At 40.2% G+C, this 20,963-nt stretch overlaps 3 protein-coding genes across 3 annotated transcripts; 2 read left to right on the forward strand and 1 right to left on the reverse strand.

Annotated features, from left to right (window-relative positions):
* Window positions 1-4,120: 4,120 nt before the first annotated feature.
* LOC306741571 (uncharacterized protein) lies at window positions 4,121-5,614 on the forward strand (the record flags this gene model as incomplete). The annotated part of the gene is made up of 3 exons (XM_079223876.1): window positions 4,121-4,224; window positions 4,331-4,433; window positions 5,110-5,614. The coding sequence occupies 3 exons, from the start codon at window positions 4,121-4,123 to the stop codon at window positions 5,455-5,457; spliced, it is 555 nt and encodes a 184-aa protein (XP_079080002.1). The 3' UTR covers window positions 5,458-5,614.
* A 2,493-nt stretch (window positions 5,615-8,107) lies between these two features.
* Window positions 8,108-10,843, forward strand: LOC306741554 (uncharacterized protein). The gene is made up of 2 exons (XM_079223860.1): window positions 8,108-8,199; window positions 9,087-10,843. The coding sequence occupies exon 2, from the start codon at window positions 9,094-9,096 to the stop codon at window positions 10,192-10,194; it is 1,101 nt and encodes a 366-aa protein (XP_079079986.1). The 5' UTR covers window positions 8,108-8,199; window positions 9,087-9,093; the 3' UTR covers window positions 10,195-10,843.
* A 1,983-nt stretch (window positions 10,844-12,826) lies between these two features.
* Window positions 12,827-19,960, reverse strand: terb1 (telomere repeat binding bouquet formation protein 1; the record flags this gene model as incomplete). Its single annotated transcript, XM_079223307.1, has 19 exons — window positions 12,827-12,859; window positions 12,958-13,113; window positions 14,205-14,278; window positions 14,462-14,542; window positions 15,524-15,757; window positions 16,089-16,166; window positions 16,280-16,350; window positions 16,439-16,818; window positions 16,904-17,046; window positions 17,257-17,382; window positions 17,526-17,657; window positions 17,755-17,907; window positions 17,983-18,111; window positions 18,245-18,363; window positions 18,477-18,537; window positions 18,711-18,842; window positions 19,303-19,434; window positions 19,655-19,765; window positions 19,924-19,960. 19 exons carry the CDS (start codon window positions 19,958-19,960, stop codon window positions 12,827-12,829), a joined length of 2,382 nt encoding a protein of 793 aa, XP_079079433.1.
* Between the last annotated feature and the right edge of the window lie 1,003 nt (window positions 19,961-20,963).

The following is a 20,963-nucleotide window of genomic DNA, read 5'->3' on the forward strand; positions in this document are numbered from 1 at the left end:
GCTTAAGATTGAAAGCAGACTCTCCCAGGAGCCCCGGTAAGAGTTGACACAAATATCCTATTTCTGGAAAGATTTAGACATATGTGATATTGTGGAGTTGGAAGAGATGATGCTGAACTCCCTTCTTATCTCTGGCCCATATGACAACAGATTAAATGGAGAAAGAAAGGAAATCCAAATGATCTCAAATGTCAGAAAAAAGATACTATACTGTAAGCCATCAAAACAACTAAAGGCAAAATCCATTAACAAATTTAATTTGATTCATTATTTAATCTTTCAGATTACTAACTTCCCATTTCACTTTCACCCAATTATGTGTTTTTTTCCGTATAATCTGTTTATGCCCAACCCTGGCTCCCACATAGCAATGCTCTTCTGTATTATTCAAAATTGTCTGAGATGTTTGCCGGATATCTGACCAATTCATCAGAGAGTGAATTACACACAGTTTCACAGAAAACGTTGTGTTTCCACAAATCAACTATTTGCGAACCTTGAGTGCCATGCAATTAGATGCAAAATTATCCTAAATCAAATTGTAGTCCCTTTGCCTCCTCCAGTGTTTTACTCCTTCTGAGTTTAAAACTAAACTGTGAGCACCCTGGTGCAAATGAATAATTTGAGGCAAAAAACGCTTTTTGTTATTCAGGATATGTCACCTGAGAATTTCTTCCCTACAGTATTTTCCTAATTTTCAAAGATGTGAAGTAAACCAGGAGTGAAGTAACTGTGTCAAGAAAACATTTTCGCAAAACACCCTCTGACTGAGGAGAGGGTGTTTGTTGGGTGTTGATATTTTTGGAAGCATTGCTTGCTTGTAAAACGTTGTTTACCTGTTGGTTCAGCAGACTAAACACAAGACTTCCTAATTATCAGGTCAAATGCAATACATGATCTACAACACATTTGATGTGATTATTTTTAAAATAGAAACAGCTCAAAGTATTAATTCGTAATGGTGACATTTTCTGACTGCTTTGCTTCTCTATTTTCGACTGACACATGAGATTAGCTGATGATTTAACCCATAACCAATTTCCTTTGGTCTTTGGAAGTGATGTGCTTTAAATGTATGCATCAGTAAAAATGTTACACAAAAAAATCCCACTTATATTTCAAATTAATGTAGGCAACCGCATGAACATGTCCAGGTCATATGATACAGCAAATTCTAATCAAACACCCATCTATGCACATCAACAGTGAGCATAAGCACGCTGAATGAGTGCTGAACGATTGTGTCTACTTTCTCTTTGCGCTGTGGTTTCATAATGGGAATAATGGGTTCCCAATGGGAGCGAAAAAGCTAAAAGACCCATAAAGGTAAAAACAACTTCATCTTTTCCTCTGGTGTCAGACTGTGTGCGTCTAAACTCAGACTTTTGAAGTCGTTTGTGTTTCCTTGGTGTGTTGCTACAAGATAGAAGGTTTTACATGAATTTACAGAATCAGAACTGATAGATCTGCATATCAAATGGCTCCTGCATAAAGAAGGAATTTTATTGCTGTGTAACGTTTGAGGCTTTTGCTCAGACTTAACTTGAATTTCCAACAAAGAAGTTTCCAACAAAGTCTGCATCTGTGTACATATGTGCACTTATAAACATGCACACACATGCACTAATATGATTCTTGTTAACATAAAGAGATCAAATCATGTCTCTCCCAACAGATTACATTAGTCCCTTTAAGACCAGTGGAATATCTTCATTCAATTTAAAGATTCTGTTTTTCCTAAATCGTGCACCATTATGCCATATGGCCAATCACAACAAGCCTTTCTAGTACAGATGGCCAATGGTAATGACCTTTACACAAAGCAGGGTTAAGCCTAAGAATACAACTAGAAGATTAGTCTGGTTCTCACCAGTTAGAACCCTCATAGTAGAAACAACATGAAGAGGAGGCTGTGAAAAATGAGAGGAGATATAGATTGATAAACTTTTCTAATCCAACTTTCTGCACAAGAGCTTCTCAAACAAAAATCTGCAGACTACGCCCAATTGAAAATGTACATTGTGTAATTATGGACCAGAGTGTTTTGCAATTCTCAGCAATATAGAAAATTAGGCTCATTACAATATTCAGGTTTAAATAACGAGCAAATGTCAAACCAAACCACAGGGCTGAGGCTCTCGTGTCAGTAAGTTCAGACAATTTAGCCATGTTCGACCCACAAATTCAGCAGCAAGTAAAGCAGTGACAAGCTTTACTCCATCAGCAAACAGAAATCTTCTTAGCACGGCCTGATCTGTGGACGTGGCAGCAAGCCTGGAGGAGGATGAGTTCAATGCCACTTTAGGTTCTTCAGTTTTTTCAGTTTGAATCATTTTTTAAAATAATTTTCTTTCCTTTTCATTTAGTTTTTTTGGTGGAGAACAAATGATTGTTGTCACTGGAAACCAGTTAGTTCTGGTTTAACGATCAGTTAGAGGTTGTTGAAAATGTTACTTTTCTCCAATGGTGTTAGATTAAAAAAAAATCCACCATATGAATGACAAAATGTAGGTCAGTGGTACAGTTATGTTCAAAAGGTGCCATTATTGACATCTGCTGTAAATAATAATAATATAGTGGATGATTTTGAAGATTTTTTTCACTTGATACCAGTCCAGCCCTCTGATTACTTGTCGTTCCTAAAATGCACTGAACTTGAGAGCTTTAGTGAAAATGACATTGTGCGTGCATCTGGCTTGTAACATGCTCTTTGCCTTGAGGTTTTGTACCCCCTCCCTTTTTCCCCACTTTTTTAATTTAGTCAAATATACAAAGCTGGTCTTTGCAATCAAGGCCTAAGCACTTAGGAAGAGGCTTTAGAGACATAATTAAAAGGCCTGAGTGGGAGAAGGCAGCTTTGAAACAAAGTGACAGAAAGTGAGAGTCTGATCAAGGTTGTTTGGAACATCAGAGAATGAAAGAGGGTGATAAAAGAACAGAGAGAGGCGAAAAAGAAGGGAAAATGGAGAAAACATGTGTCATGCTAGCATGGATTACCGGCTGTTGGCCCATACAATAAGCCACACATGGCTCGAAGCCATCGTGCTTCACTGTGTTATTTTCCAGGCATACCCAGAAGGCATTAAAACATTCAGAAAAGCCACAAAACAATTATTATTATAATGCAGTTATTGTTATTGAAAATGGAAGTAAAAACATCCCAAAACAAGTGTTGTTGACAAATATGGTTGTACTTAAATGTTTTTTTTTTTTAAAGAAACGTTTGTTTTATGTAACAGGCATGAGACTCAATATGCCAATTAAAATACTAAAATGTTCTCATGGCAGTATACTGCAAACAGAGCTGAGAGAGAACAGAAAGGCCAGGGTGAAAGATTGAGATGAATTTGGACAGTTTTATTTATACTACACACCACTGCAACCCTGATTAATTCCAACAATGATAAACTGTACATTGTGTAAGAGATGGAAGTGAATGAGGATAGCGAGAGAGAGAGGAAAACATTTGGAATTCATATTTAGACTTTGTGAGTATTTTACCATACATTATTAAATCATACACTATAAATTATTGTTGTTGTATAAATATTAAGACTAGAGTAGAGCAGTAGTGGTGGCATACTGTACCTAATTAAGTGGTTTTCGGTTGCCTACTTTTCAACTATATTCACATTTTATACTACACATTCTACTCCTCTACGTTAAGAGGGACTTCTTTTAACAGCACTGTATGTATATGAGTGCTTTAGTGAGGCAACCAGCAGACTCAGTTAGGCTACATGCAAAACATTGACAATAATCAAAAAATTAAATACAATGCATTTTCAAAAACACTGCAGAGCTTTATTGCCTCCTAATAGACTGACTGAAACTAGTGTGACACGGTATACTAATAAAATGTACAAAACAGTGATTTCTTTAATTGAAAACAACGTTTTTTAATCATGTTTTGAAGGTTGAGCAGTGGGTTTTGTAAACATATTTTCCAGTGGCACATTACGCTGTGTGTCCGCTAAGTGGCGCGAAAGACTCAGGCAGCCATTGTGGTCACGTGACACACTGGAGATCCCTTGTGTCTGTTTCTCATTTTACCGATAATACCTCAGTAACCGTTGTTCAGATGTAAGCCACAAATACACGTTTATAATACAAAGCCAACATGTCAGAGAGGCACCGCGCGCTGCCGCCATGGATGGCGAAGCAGGGAGAGAGAGTGAAAGGAAAGGAGCCGCTGAAGAGCAGGAGGAAACGGAAAGCTGCACGGTAGTTGACGTAAAGAACACAAATACGGCAAAGCCTCGGTGTTATACTTCAGTGAACGTTTCTTACGTGATTTTGACTAACAAACATGACCGGCTGTGTTTTTTAGGGCTGCTTTCTACTGTATGAACGAGAAGGAGCTGGTCGAAGCAGCTGTTTCATTTCTCACCAACGAAGCCTGCGAGGACAAGGCGCTCCCTACTGACCTGGAGGTGGCGCTGTTTCTCTGCTTTAGACATTACATTACATTTAGCTGGCGCTTTTATCCAAAGCGACTTACAATACGTGCATTCAACCATGAGTACAAACTCAGAACAACAAGAATCAAAAAAGTACAATTCCTTCAAGAAAGCAAAACTATAAGTGCCATTTAAGTGGCGTTCGGGGGAGGAGGATGCTATAAATGATGATCTGACTTTAGGGTTCTATGCTCTAAACCTCAGGGTTCTGTGATCTGACCTCAGGGTTCTATACTCTGACCTCAGCGTTCTATACTCTGAACTCAGGGTTCTCTGACTTCAGTGTTCTATGCTCTAACCTCAAAGTTCTAAAATAATCCAATTGTTTATCAAATAAATGAAATGTCAAAATGAAAACATGCCGATATTGTTACAGGAGGTTGAGATTATGTAATTAAAACAAAGTGTAAATTATGTTGGGACCCTAGTACAGGCTTTTTCCAAGTATATGCCAAACATATTTTGTCCATCCAGTAGTATACCCGCATAGCCCCAGTCTGAACCTCTCGGATAACTTTCATGTACAAACGTTGGAAAACCAAACATACACTTAAATCATATCTCACACCATGTTTCATAGTGTATGTAAAATACAAGATATTCCCTGAAGCACCGTGTAAAAGGTCAATGTTTGACCCCACACTTTCAGGCTGAAGACGAGGCAGTAGCCACCACGGTGAACATGAGGGAGAATGCTGCCACTTCAAAGAAGACAGCAAAGCTGTTGACTTTGGAGGAGGAGTCCTCGGACTGCGGGGTTGCCCTGGAGACCACGTATGTTTCAGAAACGGACACGGACATCACGGAGGTGGAAACGGTGCCGTACACTAACAGCATGCAGCATCAGGGACCTGAGGGTCAGAGGTCAGGACTAGGACAGGATCGTGGTGGCCTTGTGAGTATTGGACTGGAGGCTGAGGAAAAAGAGGAGCACTCGCAGATACCAGCAGAGGAGGACGATGACTTACAGCTTGTGAGAGACATTTTCTTCACATGATGATGAACTTGAAGCAACTTGAAGCATCTAAAACCCCATTTTGGCAAAGCATTAAGCGTCTTACAGTGTCTGGGGTTCAGTATTAATGGAGATGCTACATCTTTTACACCGCTCTGTATTGTCTGATGTACCTGTCCTTGGGGCCACTGAACCGACATTCATTAATATAAATCCCTGTAACACAGATAGCATGGTTTTTAGAGAATACAAACATTTTACTGAAAGCCTTAACCAGAAAGCCAGAACATGTTTGATGTTGAGGGTAAATAATCAAGTGGAACCTTTAATGATTATTGTGAAACTGAAAGCATCTCGTAATGTTACAGCATTGCCACAGGTTTTTAGTGGGTAAAGAGATGTCTTTCAACCAGAAGATCTGTTTTTGCTGACGTTTCCATGAGCAAACCACCGATTACTATGTTGTAGTTTTACCCGAGGCCTTTTTGTACGAGGACAAACAAAAAGGTTATTTTGTCGGAGATGAAACCACAGATTAAAGTGTAACATTGGTATTGAACTGGAAGATTATACACATACATTTGAATGGGAATGTATGTTCACTAGATACTGCAGTTTTCTTTCACTTTAATAAATGATAAATTAGTAGTGGCTGCACTTAGCCTTTATTTTCATTCTCTTAAGCACCTCTGTACAAATTATGAAAACTGTGGAAAACTTTAAATACTTTGCTACTGTTGAGCTTCTGTGATATATCAGTGTATATTTTTAAGAGATGCTCGCATCAACTTTAACTATTTTTGAGTGTTTTAACTTTTCACCCGCCTGCCTGTGGTCACCTAAACTGTAGGTCTAAGAATACACTCTAAATATTTAGAAAACCCCAGTTGGTGACCCAACTTTTACCATAAGGGAAGAAGAAGAAAGAAGAAAGTATTCTGGCAGAAAGGTCCTGTCCACTTTTTAGCAAGTTTGAGCTTCTAAGCTCAAGGAGGCGCTGTGGAGTCCCTTTGGCAACTAGAGATTTGTTAAAGAAGTCCTTCATCCGTACCATCAATATTCTAAAACACGAAGACATGGCATGAACTGTTTTATCGTGAATTCTGTGTTTTAATGTGCTGTCTGCTTTTTATGTTGTTGTCTTTGTATGTTGTCGTTTTGTGTTTGTTGAGCCGAAGACAAATTTCCACCCTGGTCGACAATAAAGATTCATTAAATGATATGGTTTTGTATTGTACCAATCAGATAAAGTAAACAATACTACCACGCAGGGATCAATTACGTATTTCTGATTTTGCAAAACATTTGGTGAGATATTTAATTATACACTTAGTCATTACTTTCACAAACCAGTTTGTTTTGAATGTAAAGGGAACACAAAAGCAATGCAGTGTGCTCCAGGTTATTTAGAGAAAGAAGGGGAACAGGTTTATCATAAAATCTGTCATGAGACTCTTACAGCAGCACATGCTTTAAGCCGTTCAGTGAAAACACAACGACGAACATGTAACATGTTTAATTCTCTTTGAAAAAACCCCCAACAACAATACGGTTTAGATTATATCTTAGTCAAGCACTTTGGCTTCATGATTCAAGTTTAACAAGACGGACTCCTCATTTCTACCTATCTACTCCCACTCAGACGTTAGCCTCTTTCCTGACATCCAGGTCAGCACAGTTATGATAACCAGCTCCATTTGCACCTGTACACATAAGTAGAACCAGATGGTCATGTGTTCCTAGTTCCCAAACGACTGATATTGTGCCATGCTACACCAGAGTGCTGCTCTGTCTTTGGTGTACGCTGCTAACGGCATGGCCAGAAGGGCAAAGGCCACGAGCACAACAGGAATGTACAAACCCAGTAACCACTGTTGTAGGATGTTTATTTGTATCTCGGATTCAGCTCCACTGACAGGTATTCTGTTGCGGGATCGTTCACTATGTTGACGTGTTGGACACAAGTGAAAGGGACGGACGAGGGCTTCATCGGAGAGGATGAACACGCCAGCAAAGAGCACAGAGCGGTTAATGAGCAGGAGAAACGCAGAAATCCAAATAGGAGCCCTGTAGGTCTCCTCACAGCCTTACGTCTCCTGACCTGAATATTTAATATGCATGTTGACAGAAATCAATACAAACACTTAATCATTTGGAAAAACAATCAAAAGAGTGGTGCTTGTATATTCAGAAAAAAAGAAAGGTTAATTAATTATTGCCAGAGGGGTCTTAAAAGAATGAATGAGATGGTTGTCAGCTTCTAAGCACAACACATGACAGAAATAAATGTTTAAAGGATGTAATATTCAACCTACTGTGAGTCAGCTGATCAGCTTCCTCATTGTAAAAAAAAAGCTCTTGGGATCATATTGAAACGTGATCTAGTCGTGAGCCTTTCGAAACGAGAGGTGATCATTGTGAAACATACAGGTGATCATTGTGAAACATGACTCAGGTGTAGCTGCTTTACCAATAATACTTAAGGCTCATATTAAGATATTACGGTTGATTGAGTAAAGGCACATTAGTAGCTTAATCTAGTGTTCTTTCGGCTACTTATACGTGTTGAAGTTGTTCTGGCTGGAGAAGTGTAGTGGCCTTGGGTTGGTGTACGGAACGCGCATATAAACCGTGGACGCGCACGGCGCGCGGCAGCGTTTGCAAGAGTCAACTCTGCTGGTGCGCACGACGACAGACAGCTGACGTGCGGTCTTCTCCAAGTTGGAAGTGCGAGATCCTCCGCGACTTAATCTACTTTTACTGCAACGCAAAACGGTTCATAAGGTTGGTCATCGTTTATAACTTCGTGTTATTACTGGAGCGGCTTTTACTTCTGTTCATTTTGGATAGATTATAAGTTTGTTCAGCACGAGGGAGGCGGGGTCGTCTGCTTTCTTTGTTCGTTTTACTTTTACCAACAATTAATGGTAATTCTCACGGAGGTTGTTTGTGTGGATAATAATTATAAACAGGATATGTGTCATGTCATGAGGCTTGTATTAAATATTAAGAGTTTAAACTTCATGTGGTAATGCGGATTCGTGCTTCTGATAGAAAGCACAACTGGATCAAGGTGTGGTTGTTTTAGAGAATGATTTGAAAATGCAAACAAATGGGAATCATAAATTGTAATTGCTGCTAAATGACAGCATTGGCAAACGTTTTCAGTCCGCGTTTAAACGTTCATATTTTGTTTATATATATACAGTATATACGAGCATCAGAGTGGCAGGCAGTAAAGAAATAATCAATCGATCACATAAATGCACAAATTAAAGTCTTTCTCGGGCACACCAGAAACATCCCTATAGACACGCTCAAGTCCCGACACTATACAGTACACGTTGTACATGCAGCCCAGGAAAGGTACAAGGGAACACAATGTACCATAACACACACACGCTGGGATATGTTTCACTCAACCAGTTTAGTCAATCCTGTCAAGTATCAGCAAGTTTCTCTCTTGGATTTTAGTTGTTTTTGTACTCTTAAACAACTGTGCATTCATGACATTGGAAGAAAAGCTCCACCTTTTTATAACAAAATGCCAATAAAAGTAATAGTATGTTAATATTGACCTCAATGCAAGTTTTACCTTTTATAACCTCCTACAGAATAGATTTTGACATGTGATCACTTAAAGTAATTTAATTGACATTTTCCCTATACAGGTTCATCATGGGAAACCGGTTCAGCAGAGGGCGAGATATCCCAGCCAACAGCGCTGAAACTGCTGCCCCTGAACAGAATACTGCAGCAGAGTCCGCAGCTGCACAACCAGCAGAGGACTCTGTGATAGCGCAGACTCAGCAGGCCGTTGCAACGGAGAATCTAGATGTGGGGATTCTGGAGCAAGTGACACAATTGGCGTCTGTTGGCACTGAACACTTGGTGTTAAAGAGTCAAGTGGATGAAGTTCCTGATGCTGACCCAGAGCCTGTGGCAAAGGAACCCCCGGCCCTAGTCCAGATTGAGCCTGTGCTCCCAGTCTGCGAATCATCAGCTCCAGAATCGGTACCTTTGGGTGAGCCAAAGGAACCCCCGGCCCTAGTCCAGATTGAGCCTGTGCTCCCAGTCTGCGAATCATCAGCTCCAGAATCGGTACCTTTGGCTGAGCCAGAGGAAGCCCCGACCCCAGTCCAGATTGAGTATACGCTCCCAGTCTGCCAAGCGGCACCTGTGGCTGAACCATGCCCTGTTGTTGAATTTCAGTTGGTTTCAGAACCAGCTCCAGAGCCTGACCCAGAGCCAGTTCCGGAACCTGAGCTTGTTCCTAAACCAGAGGCAGAAGTTGAGGCAGTCCCTGAACCCATTTTAGAGTCGGTACCAGCACCAACTGAGGCTACGGAGCAGAAGACAGACCAGTTTAGCCAAGAGTCTCTCCCTGAGCCAGCCATTTCTTCTTTGATCGACCTCGATGTCCTTGACCAAACTCCCCAACCTATTGACATTCCTCCCTCCCCACCAACAATCACTGCCCCAGTCGATGCAGAAGAGCCCTCAGACGTCCCGGTGACCGAGGAATGCCAAGACAGTGCTGAGATTTCTGTGATTCCCACATTTGAGCCAGAAAAGAGCGAGGAGACATCAGAGTCTGAGGAAAAACCGATGGCGGCTGCAGGGAATCTGGAGCAGCTTGTGAGCGTTGTCAGCAGCGAGGAAAATATTAGTGGACTGCTGAAGAACTTGGAGTTGACAGGAAATGACCTTGTCCCCGACCTCATTTCCACCGATGTCCAGATTCCTGATGAAATGTGCACTTCCACTGAGCTGATGTGAAACCAACCATGCAAGATGATTCATTTAAGAAGTGAATGGATATTCTTTCTGTGAAACCCTCTTAACCCCTTTACATGAATTCTGAAAGAATCACAGATGCAATGTTTTTTCTCTCTCACTTAAGTGGCCTAATAAAGGCACTTTATTTCTGTCTAAATTAACAAAATGTGCCAAAAGGTGTATTGGTGGGGCTTTAACAGCACAGGGGTTATGAGTGTACTTAAGTGTATTGCTGGACAACGGAGATCTTCCTCTATGCAAATTCACCAAGGAATTTAAATGAATTTCTTGGCAGGGAAAAAGAAGCCATTGATAAATAATAATGCCTTGCAGAAAAAGGATGGAGAAGGGAAGAATATTGATGTTGGATGAGTACAAAGGGAAAAGCTTTTTGAGGTGGACACCGAGTATGTGAGTCTGCAGCACTCCATAGGGGAATGCAAACCGATAGGCAAGGGACAGTAGCAATGCAACCAAAGATGGAGACTATATATGCCATCAGGATGCAATAAACATTTACGCCTTAACGTAATCATCTTTGGACTTTGTCGAATTCTGTATCTTTCTTGTATTCTAATTCAATGATGGGATTTTTTTTTAACCCAAGTAATGGCTTGTTTGTGAAAATAAAAATATTATTCTACTTGTATCATGGCCATCATCACTGATTTATTCTATTTTTATTTTGTTCACAAGAAGGTATTTTACATTGCAGATTATGGGTAAGAGAACGAGGAAAACGAGTAAGTCTACTTAACATTCATTCGCTGCGAGGTCACAAAAGCTTCAGTAACTGTCAGCTCGTCACATAACTTTGAATGCGGATCATGACTTTGCGGCCTAAAGAGTGGATGGATCTGCTGAATGCACACACTGGAACAATTGGAGCTTTCTCCATTACAGAGACTGTTTTGTAACACACCAGTACATGTATGGTACACGGTGTACATATGGAAATTGAATTCCAGCTAGCACAGATCAGAACATGTTGGAGAGACTGTGCCTCCTCACAGTCTTGTGGGAGAGAGTGAAGGGGGGAGGAGGGACGAAGCCACATTCTTTCCAGAGGAAGGAGGTTTTTGGGTGGCCAGGGTCAAAAGTCTTAAGTGTGACTGTTTCAGTCCATGAGAAATCTGCTCCTCACATGCCTCTCCCATGCATCACACTCCCCCTACCCTCACTGCATGCTATTCGAACATCTTGACCGAGGACTCAGTGGATTGGTTGAGCGGCCACTTCATTCTGCCTAAAAGATAACCTTATCAATTGACTTTGCCAATTTGACCTAATGAAGGAAGGACTACGCTGCAATGTCATCAAGCTGTACAACATGGAACTGCTCAATTTAAATAACAATTAATCTACCCCAAAAGAACATTGTGCATCAATGCATGCTCCGGTTGCATACTCCATAATTATTAGGTCCCACTCACAATAAAGATTTGTTTTTGTCTAACCACACCTAACTTTGACAGCATACGCCTTGTGGCATTGCAAGCGGGTATGTCCCATGGTTTTGGCAACACACCGAGTCCCCATGGAGAGGGAGAGGCACTCTTCAGACAGTGATCTCAGCCTTTAGAAGAGGATACAGTTTGACCTGGTTCTTGATGCACATGGAGAATAGATAGACGGATGAATTTGCATTGTTTGTGATTCCTGTCATACCAGACCGAGGCTTTCAGCTCAATACACAAAGTGCTGGACTTTAGTCTCCCCTCTCCTTGTTGATTTATTGCCTTGCTATGGACTTCAATAGCAAAAGCATAAAACAAAGTAAACAGAACTTGGTCTTTGTTTCTGTGACATGGTATGCCAAGGAAGTGACACACATACATCTGTTTATGGGTCTAAGTGGAAGTGAAGGAATGATTGCTTCCTTTTTGCCTTATTCTTGTTTTCCTTATATATTGGTGTTATACATATAAAGCAATGTCTGTATAACCCAAATAATGATGCACTACACAACTGACAACACATTGATACAACTTTTTTTATAGATTGCTTGGGTCAAATCATATCCAAAAACTTTCAGACGTTCTGATATGTTGACTGTTAGAGATACAAAATCTTCTTTAAAGTAAGATCCAATATTATCTAAACTGACGGTTTTAGTAAAGATGTTGCAATGTTTAGGGCTGGGTCTTTTCATGCCACAACTCAACACGTTGTGCTGTTGCAATCAAATCTGGCAGATTTACACCACTGTGGCAACACAGTGGTGTAAGTCAACAGGTGATGCAACAAAACAAGGATTTAAAAATGGCCCTTCCTCAAAGGTCATCAAATTCACTCAAATTCTGACACAATTCCTCCTAACAATCAAATACATGCACATTTGACAGAAGATGCTCACAAAAAAAGTAAGAATCTCCAACACGTGTTTTCATGTTTTAACATAACAAAAAGAAACAATTAACAATGTGTAAAAGCACTGAAAAGGCTGCACAAACACTTTTTTTTAAAACATTGCAAAGGATAATGGCACCATATACAAATGGCTACAAATCTTCATAAATACTGAATAATAAATAATGCTTATATGGATTTTTTCCAATAAATACAGTGTGAAGAGAGTCAAAGATATTATCAACAGGGGGCATTGAATAATTGGCTGATATCAGAAGCAGGATTATGCACAGCCAGACTCATAGACGTTACCTTTCTGGAGGCAAAGAAACAAGGTAGTTCATATAAATGCTATTTGACATTTATGATGGAAAATATCAAATGTCATACTTAAAGGAGATTTTCTCTTGTTACCATTAGCCGCCTATATTTCTTGGCCAGGTCAACATTGGTGCGTCCAGGTTGGAAGGCGTATGACCACAAGATGGAGTTCCAGGAGAAGCCGAAAGTCTCCACACCGCACAGCAGGAAACGCACCTCCTCACTGCTGAAGTTTTTCCTCTTCCTTTTCTATGAGCAGTTATAAGGACGGCAATAGAGGCAAAACTTCCTTCTTACACTACAGCATACAATCGTAGCATAAATAGCAGTTGGCAAAACTGGCAGACCATATACAGCAGATATCAATATATACAGTTTTGACTTAAAATAGTGTTTCAAACTCTTACAGTGGAACAGTGATGTGTGCTGGTCCTCGACTCATCATCAATACTCCTATGTCCACTTGTAATCCCTCCTCTTCTCTCTGTATTTGCATGAGAAAATTACACATGAGTGAAATATTACATAACCAGTTATGACTAATGCAGCTGCACTGCCGTACAAACAACAATACAGGAGGAGGAGCATGACGTAGACAAGAGAATAGAAGAAAGGGGGCAAAATAAAGACAGAAAAGAGTTTGAAAGGAAAGAAGAGAAATATGTAAAACAAACAAACAGCTAAAGTGTATGGAGACAGAATGAAAAAGTGCAATGCAAGAAACAAATGTTTGAGGTGTGCACTCACTTTGGAAAATGCATTTGGCTGAGATAAAGATACAGTAAATCTCAGAAAGACAGCAGTCATGAAGAAAGTCTGACTTAATGCAAGATAATTGGCAAAATTAGAAAGCAGGAGGAGAAAAAGGGGATTGATGGCAAATAAAGCCAAATAATGTGGAAGAGACTAAAGTCAAACCACACACACACACACACACACACACACACACGCACACACACACACACACACGCACACACGCACAGTGTGAAACAGCTCAATACAGTTGTGCTGTTTTGAACCAGCTCTGGCCTGCCCTGAGAACACTGGCTGCGGTTCAACATTCCTTCTGCTCTTTGGTTTGTCTGTTACCAAGAACACACTACAGAGAGACAGCTCAGCCTCAGCTCCCAACAAAGGCTCTCAATCATAACATTCACACACACTTAACGTAATCTACTGTGAATACCCATATCTGAAAGCACATATCTACCTTCAGGAAGATGAGACCTCTTTTGGGGAATTAAGCCTGGACCTAAAAAGAGGAGCGATGAGATCAATGCTGTTGAACACGAGACATAAAAAGGACAACAATAAATGATATGTTGCTGTGATTATGTCACATGCATACCAGTCTTGATATGAGAAGGCAATGTCTGCTTAATAGCTCCTCTACGCAGTGGAGTCAAAGTGATGCCTATGATGGAAGAAGAAGACACACAAATTACATCTCAATTATATCTAAAGATTATTGTACAACCACAACATGTGGTTAAATTATTTATTGTTGATTTGTTAGATAGGCTCATTCCCTACAGTCCTTAAAGACATTGATATGTGAAAGAGCTGTATAACAATTCAATTGCTTCACAATTCTTACCATTGTGCTTCTTCCAGTGATGTTCGTGCAGGAAGCTCTTGCCTTTCCCTGCTCCTTTACATTTGGGAGTCAAGCAGACCTCTTAAAGTGGAATAGAAATGAAACATTTTATAGCAGTAGTTAAAGACAACAATATGTGTTTCATGCTGAAAATATTAAAGTAAAAGTTCTGAAGTAATGGACAAGGAAAATGTATTGAACAACAGCAATATGTTTGAGGTATATTTATCTCTTATCTAATCAACTCCAGACAAGAAATTGTGTTTTCTTTGGTACATTTATCTTGACTGAGGAATGCTCTATGATGGAGGAGTTGTTGCTCGTCTACATATTTTACAAATATCACTTTTTATAGCTGTCAACAATGAAAGTATGTATTGAGCACAATACCCACAATTCAGTGTATATATTATGTAGCGTATATTCGGGACAAAGTCTGAAATGTTGCCCGTGCCCACGTTTTTATATGTATGGAATATTTTATGGCTAATTGCAGTAATATTCAGCCCATGTTGCAGTAGCAGGTTAGCCAATGGTAGCCTTCCCAGGTGATTAGGGGAACAAAATGTAGAACTTGAGCACTCATAAAAAAAAGGGGAAGACTCAGAACATATACTCACACACTCTCACCTTGTAATTACAAGGTCCATATATTTGTATACAGTGCCCAATGAAATGTAAGTTATAGCCCCATCCTGCTACAAACACATAGAACATCCATTCAATATCTTTAACCGCTTATCCTGTTCAGGGCCGTGGGGGGGCTGGAGCTGAGCCCAGCTGACATTGGGTGACAATTTCAGGGCCACATGGAGCATACATCTTATTATTATTATGTTATCATTGTGAGCACCCACAGATAATTACTGTGGGCAAAATATATCAAGGATGGCAGTGAGCTTAAATTGTGAGGATCATTTGTGTAATTTGGTATATTTAACTTTGCTACAAGGTGCTAATTTTCCAACTAATTGTGAACTGGCCATCTGACAAACAACAACCCTCAAACCAAGGCCATCACAAAGTGAGTAAAACGTTGTCCATGAAGATGGACTTCCTTACCGATATAGTTTTCATAGCTTCTCTGTGGCTCGGCAGCTGGAACTCTGTCTGGTTCTGGGTTTGCCTGCTCAGTTTCATCTTGGTACTCTGTCCTGAACAGTAGGTTGAAGTGACGAGTCCTGAACCGCTCCGTGGCTTCCTGCAGTACCTTGTGCATGTCACAGCTGTGGTGGCAGGAGCTTTGCAGAGACGCAAAAGTGCGACTGGTCACATCCTCAAAAGGTAACACACAACCTAAAGGAGAGAAAGAACAAGGATGCCAACAATTCAGTGTAAAGTCCAGTGTTGGCTTTACAATAATCTAACTGAAAAATCCCTGAAAGTTTAAAAGAATAAATTCAGTAAGGATTATAAACGTGGCCTTGTTACATAGTCCCAAGTTACCTAAGTAAGCATGAACTGGTAGAAGAGAAAGAAACACGAAATGTGCTTAACATAACCTAATACACTGATGCAGAAAATACAGTATAGTAAAGGCTGACCAATACACTACGCTTGCATGCACTCTCAATAACCATTTGATAGTACAAGATGGAAAGAATTTCATTGAGGGGCAGCATCTTACCTGCACACCGGATAGGAGATAGTGAGTGTTCCTCCACTCGGATATTCCCCACCGTACTCATCTCACAGTCCTGCAACTCTTAACATAAAAACATAATAATGTAATCAATTAACATGAAAAAACTGTACATCTACTCAAAACTATAGCAAATAAGTTAAAGTGTGTTAAAGGTATTACGCTGTGACTCTCACCTTCTTCATCAGAGCCTTGTATTTCTTTTGGTACACTGTGCCTCACTGATGCTGGGGCCTTAAACAACTGACTAAAAAAAAGGACAGAAAAAAAAGTAATAATGAAAGCTATCATTTCATTATTAAAAGAAGTAATCAACATTGAGGAACTCTACTTACTTGTCTGCTGTACGAGGCTCTCTGCCTCCCTCTAGTGACTGAAGATGGGAAGACGTTAGGGATCCGGTCCCATTGCACACTGAACAGCACACAGCCTCTGCAGTGGTTTTAGTCTTCTCTTTCTGCATTCTTAAATTGGAGCTCATTTGCTTCAGTTCACTGTCATTATTAATCTTGATCACATTTCTTACAGTTTGACGTGTAATGATGTTGTCAGCCCCTGCTTCTACATGCTTAGGAGTGCTGTTCTGTCTATATGTCGTGTGAATGGTTTTAATGCTCTCCTTCTGCTGCAGAGGCAGCGTGTAGGCTGGAGGCAGAGATGGTTGGCCGAGACCTTCACTTGAAGTGAATGGCTCTGTGACTTCCTGCTCATCCTCCTAAAGATGGACATAAGCACACATCATGATTCACCACTCTTCATGCTGATTATATTACAGCCATGTGTGTGAGTGTATGGCTGACCTGTGCCTGTCTCTTCTCCAGCAAGTCAATCCTTTGCAGCAACTCTCTGGCTGAGCCCCTGAAGCCTTCCATTTTTTTAATGGGGTCCACATTTTCATCCTCTCCCTGTCTCACGATCACGCCAGGCCCGCCCAGGGACATGGCTTCACAAACAACGACAAACAAGTCATTAAAACTCCATATTCTACATTCTACCAACTTATTCGTCAATCACTTACTCTATTTATTCATTCTTATATTCACAGTTTCGGAAAAGTAGAATAAAACAATAAAACAAAACTAAATATGCTTGAGTTAAGTGAAGAAAATACAAACACTGCTGTAACAGTACTGAACCCTTGTTGATGACTTACTGGCCTGTTTGCAGGTCTGCAATATGAAGGTAGCAGCCTTCCTGACCTCCTCCCTTGTATCTTCTGTGAGTAGGGTTATGATAAGGGGCAGGCCTCCACACTGCACCAAATGGGACTGGTGCTTCTCTACATGCAGGAAGAAAAACACATTTGTAAAATAAAAACTTGGATAGCATAAATACTCAAGTTGTACTCTCAGGAGAAGCAAGCCTGTGAAGAACGTGTTCAAAACATGAAGCAGAAACACACAAGCAGCTGTGCAGTCTTACCAGAGGCCTCAGTGCAGTGGCCCAGAGTGAGTAAAACAGAGAGCCTGTCCTCAGGGTCCAAGTGTGGGCTGGCCAGCAGGGTGAAGAGGTGGGAAACAACACCATACTGAGAAAGAGCCGAAGCCAGAGAAGCTATAGAGAATAGATTGTGAATAAAGAGGGAGACACTTTTGTTGTTTTAGTGAAGTGTCCAGATGTGTGCATTTGTGTGTGTGAGAGGGATACGCACAGTTTTCTGTCATGCAAGCTGACAGGGTCTTAGATATAGTGACAGAAAGCTGGCAAGACATCGAGCTTGTATCTGCCGCAGAAGCTAGGCGAACCAGTACAAGAGCAAGAGTATCCAGACACCCTGAGGCTGCAAAATTCTCCTGAACACAGGCTGCAAAAAAGTCAAATTTTAGTTTAAAGTAAGATGTTTTACACACACCAAAAAAAAACAATTCCTGTCACTTACAGTTGTTGGCAACCGTCATTGCTATGAAGGAACATATGGGTTGAAAAATCTCAGGACGTGGCAAAACAATCTGCTGAAGCCAGACTTTTATTGTGGCAAAGGCTGACACACAAATACGCTGACCCTCCTCTGGAAGACAAAAATATTAACTTAATGTGGTATCCCATGGTTTGACTTAAACATAGTCACCTGGATGGCAAGAGCATCAATGTTTTACATACTAAATGCTCAGTACAAGGCACAAATAAACAGATGACATTACCATTTTGAGGGTTGTTGACACATCCACAGAGAGCACTAGACACAGATGCCCAAAGCTGGATGGTTTGAGTAGTATTAGCTGCTCTCAAAGGAGACTCTCTAGAGAGAGGGGATGTGGTCCTGCAAAAATGTATACTATTAAACATATATGTATGGGCTATGTGTTTTTACAACACAATTTTCGGCATACCAATTGGTATAACTGATGTCTGGCATTAAGAATTGCAAAGTACCTGAAGAGGTCCAATAGAATATCCAGGCAGCCAGTTGTTTGGCTTAAAGTCTGTCCTGATTCTTCAATAACACACAGACACATTAGACCTACAACAACTGCTCTACATTTGGTTCCACATATATAAAAGGGCTTTCATGAGCTTGAACGAAACCAAATCAAAGAACATGTCAGAAAAAAATTGCAACTAAATAGGACAACCATTCCTGTAGCTTTAACTCATCCTTGATCTTACTATTGTTGGCTATCAGTACAGACAGCAAATACACAGACACTCTCTTCTGTGTCAGCGGGGTGTCTTCTTTCATCAACAAGCCAGCAAGGTCTGCAAATGTCTCCTTTCTGCAGAGATAATTCTTGCAATACACTACCAGAAGGAAAGATAGATAGTCCATTATTAGTATATTAAAATGGTCATTTACTCTAACTGAAGATACCACATTATACCAATACAGTGATATTGTATTCACATAGGACATGTCAATATCATGACAGGGTGACAAAGCTATCCTATCTGTGTCCTTTGCAGCTTTTAGTTTCCAACAATCTATAGAAAAATTCAAAAGATTAACATTAACATAGTAAAGTGTTTACCAGAACCCAAGTTTACCACAGCTATTTAAGAGTGACTTCCTGCCCGTAACCAGGGTGTGCTGTCTCATTTGGGGAGGACATGCACGTTCATTCTAAGCTTGAACTGCTGCAAAAGACACAGCTTTTTGTACTGCATTTTCACAAGGGATTCAGCAACTCACACTCACACACACACACACACACACACACACACACACACACACACACACACACACACACACACACACACCTACCATTGGCCTCTGCTAACGTGCCAAGCGTAAAGAGTGCCGTCTCCTTAACATCTGAGCGAACAATACTGGATTTGGAGAGGTTGTACACAAATGATACACCTCCCATTTCCCTCAGCAGGTCCACATTATCCTCTAAAATAATGAAAATGAAAAGTGAAACAGACGATGGAAAGATATCATGTCATGGTGTTATGCTAAATATGTGAATAAATCACTGACTTAGAAATAAACAATTAGAATGTGTTTGTCAGCTAGACATGTGTCCAACAACAAACATGAATGTTGGATAATGCTGTTGGAGATGGCTAGAGGCAAAGAAGGACATGCTTGGTCATTGATGGTTCAGTATTACCTCTCCTTTCACATATTGAGTGAATGGTAAGAAGAGCTTGTTTTTGCAAATCGGGACATTTCATCTGAAACTTCAGACACTCAAGCAGCAAACTGAGATCTGTCCTTATGGCTGAAAACAGAAAGATGACATCAGCAAGGTCATGATAACCAGAGAGACATGAGTTAACATAGGTTACATATAGCATACATAACATGTAATGTTATCACATTAGCTACGCCCATACACATATAGCTAAATAAGCTAAATGTGGAGTTGGCGTCACTTACTATTACGGCTTTTGCTGCAAACTCCTGTCTTATCCATTTCACTGTTGAAACGACTCAGTGGTTTAGCTAGTTAGCTAACCTAGCTATATGTATTAGAGTGCTATTGTCGCTTCACATCCAATATTCAAGCTAACTTTAACGTCGGCCGCTTTTTCAGAGTTCATTTTTTTCTTCAAGCTGATGTCCAAATGTTTGCTTCAGGGCCGACATTACGTTAGAGTTAGTAAATTGCCACTTTTCACTAAACAAAAGTTAGGGTAAATTAAGGAAACAACATATTAACGTTAGCCAGTATTCGAGTAACGGCTGGACATCACGTTACCATAGCAACACTAACCCTATGACCTTTGACAGATGGGCGTGGCTTGAAATCGATACGCTTGATAGTGTGCGATTTATGTACATCGTTATATACTATATAATATATACAGTGAATGGTCGCCATTGAGCAATATTCCTTTAGTATCGCCAAACTATAACTTATAAAACAAATAGAATGGCTATCGCTTCAAAGCTTTTGAATTATTGATTTAATTAAACAAATTATAAAATGTGACTTGTATCAGCCATCAGCTCTAGATGTCTCAAACAAAGATCGTGTATTTAAATTGCTTCGACAATTATTCCCAAAGCTTTTATCAAGGACTACAACACTGCGTCTGACTACAACACTGCGTCTGATGACTACGTCAGACGTTGTGCCTTAACGCCGCCATGTGCTGATGATCGGCATCGATTCATTTGTAATTTTACTAAGTTTGTACGTATTTAGTAAATTAAGCTAGCGTCAAGTTGTACTTAAGATATGTACCAGGTCACTGGGTGCCGGTTTAGATCAAGCATAGGTTTGGGTGTAATGTCCGTCGCTTTATATGGTAACGCTAGCAAAGTTAGCCAGCAAGCAAGCTAACTTTACTTTACGTTTTAAGGCTGGCGTTATACGTTGTTAAAGTAACTGTGTCAAAAGTTAGCTCGCTTGCACATATTATCTCCACGGAAATGTCATAACGAGAGGTAAAGTTATGTTGTCCGGTATTAGT

The sequence above is a fragment of the Taurulus bubalis genome (assembly GCF_910589615.1).
Source record: "Taurulus bubalis genome assembly, chromosome: 9".
NCBI classification, from domain to species: Eukaryota; Metazoa; Chordata; class Actinopteri; order Perciformes; family Cottidae; genus Taurulus; species Taurulus bubalis.

Excerpts from the sequence above, each read along its gene's own strand:
- LOC306741554 (XM_079223860.1), top strand. The coding sequence starts at position 9,094 with ATGGGAAACCGGTTCAGCAGAGGGCGAGATATCCCAGCCAACAGCGCT.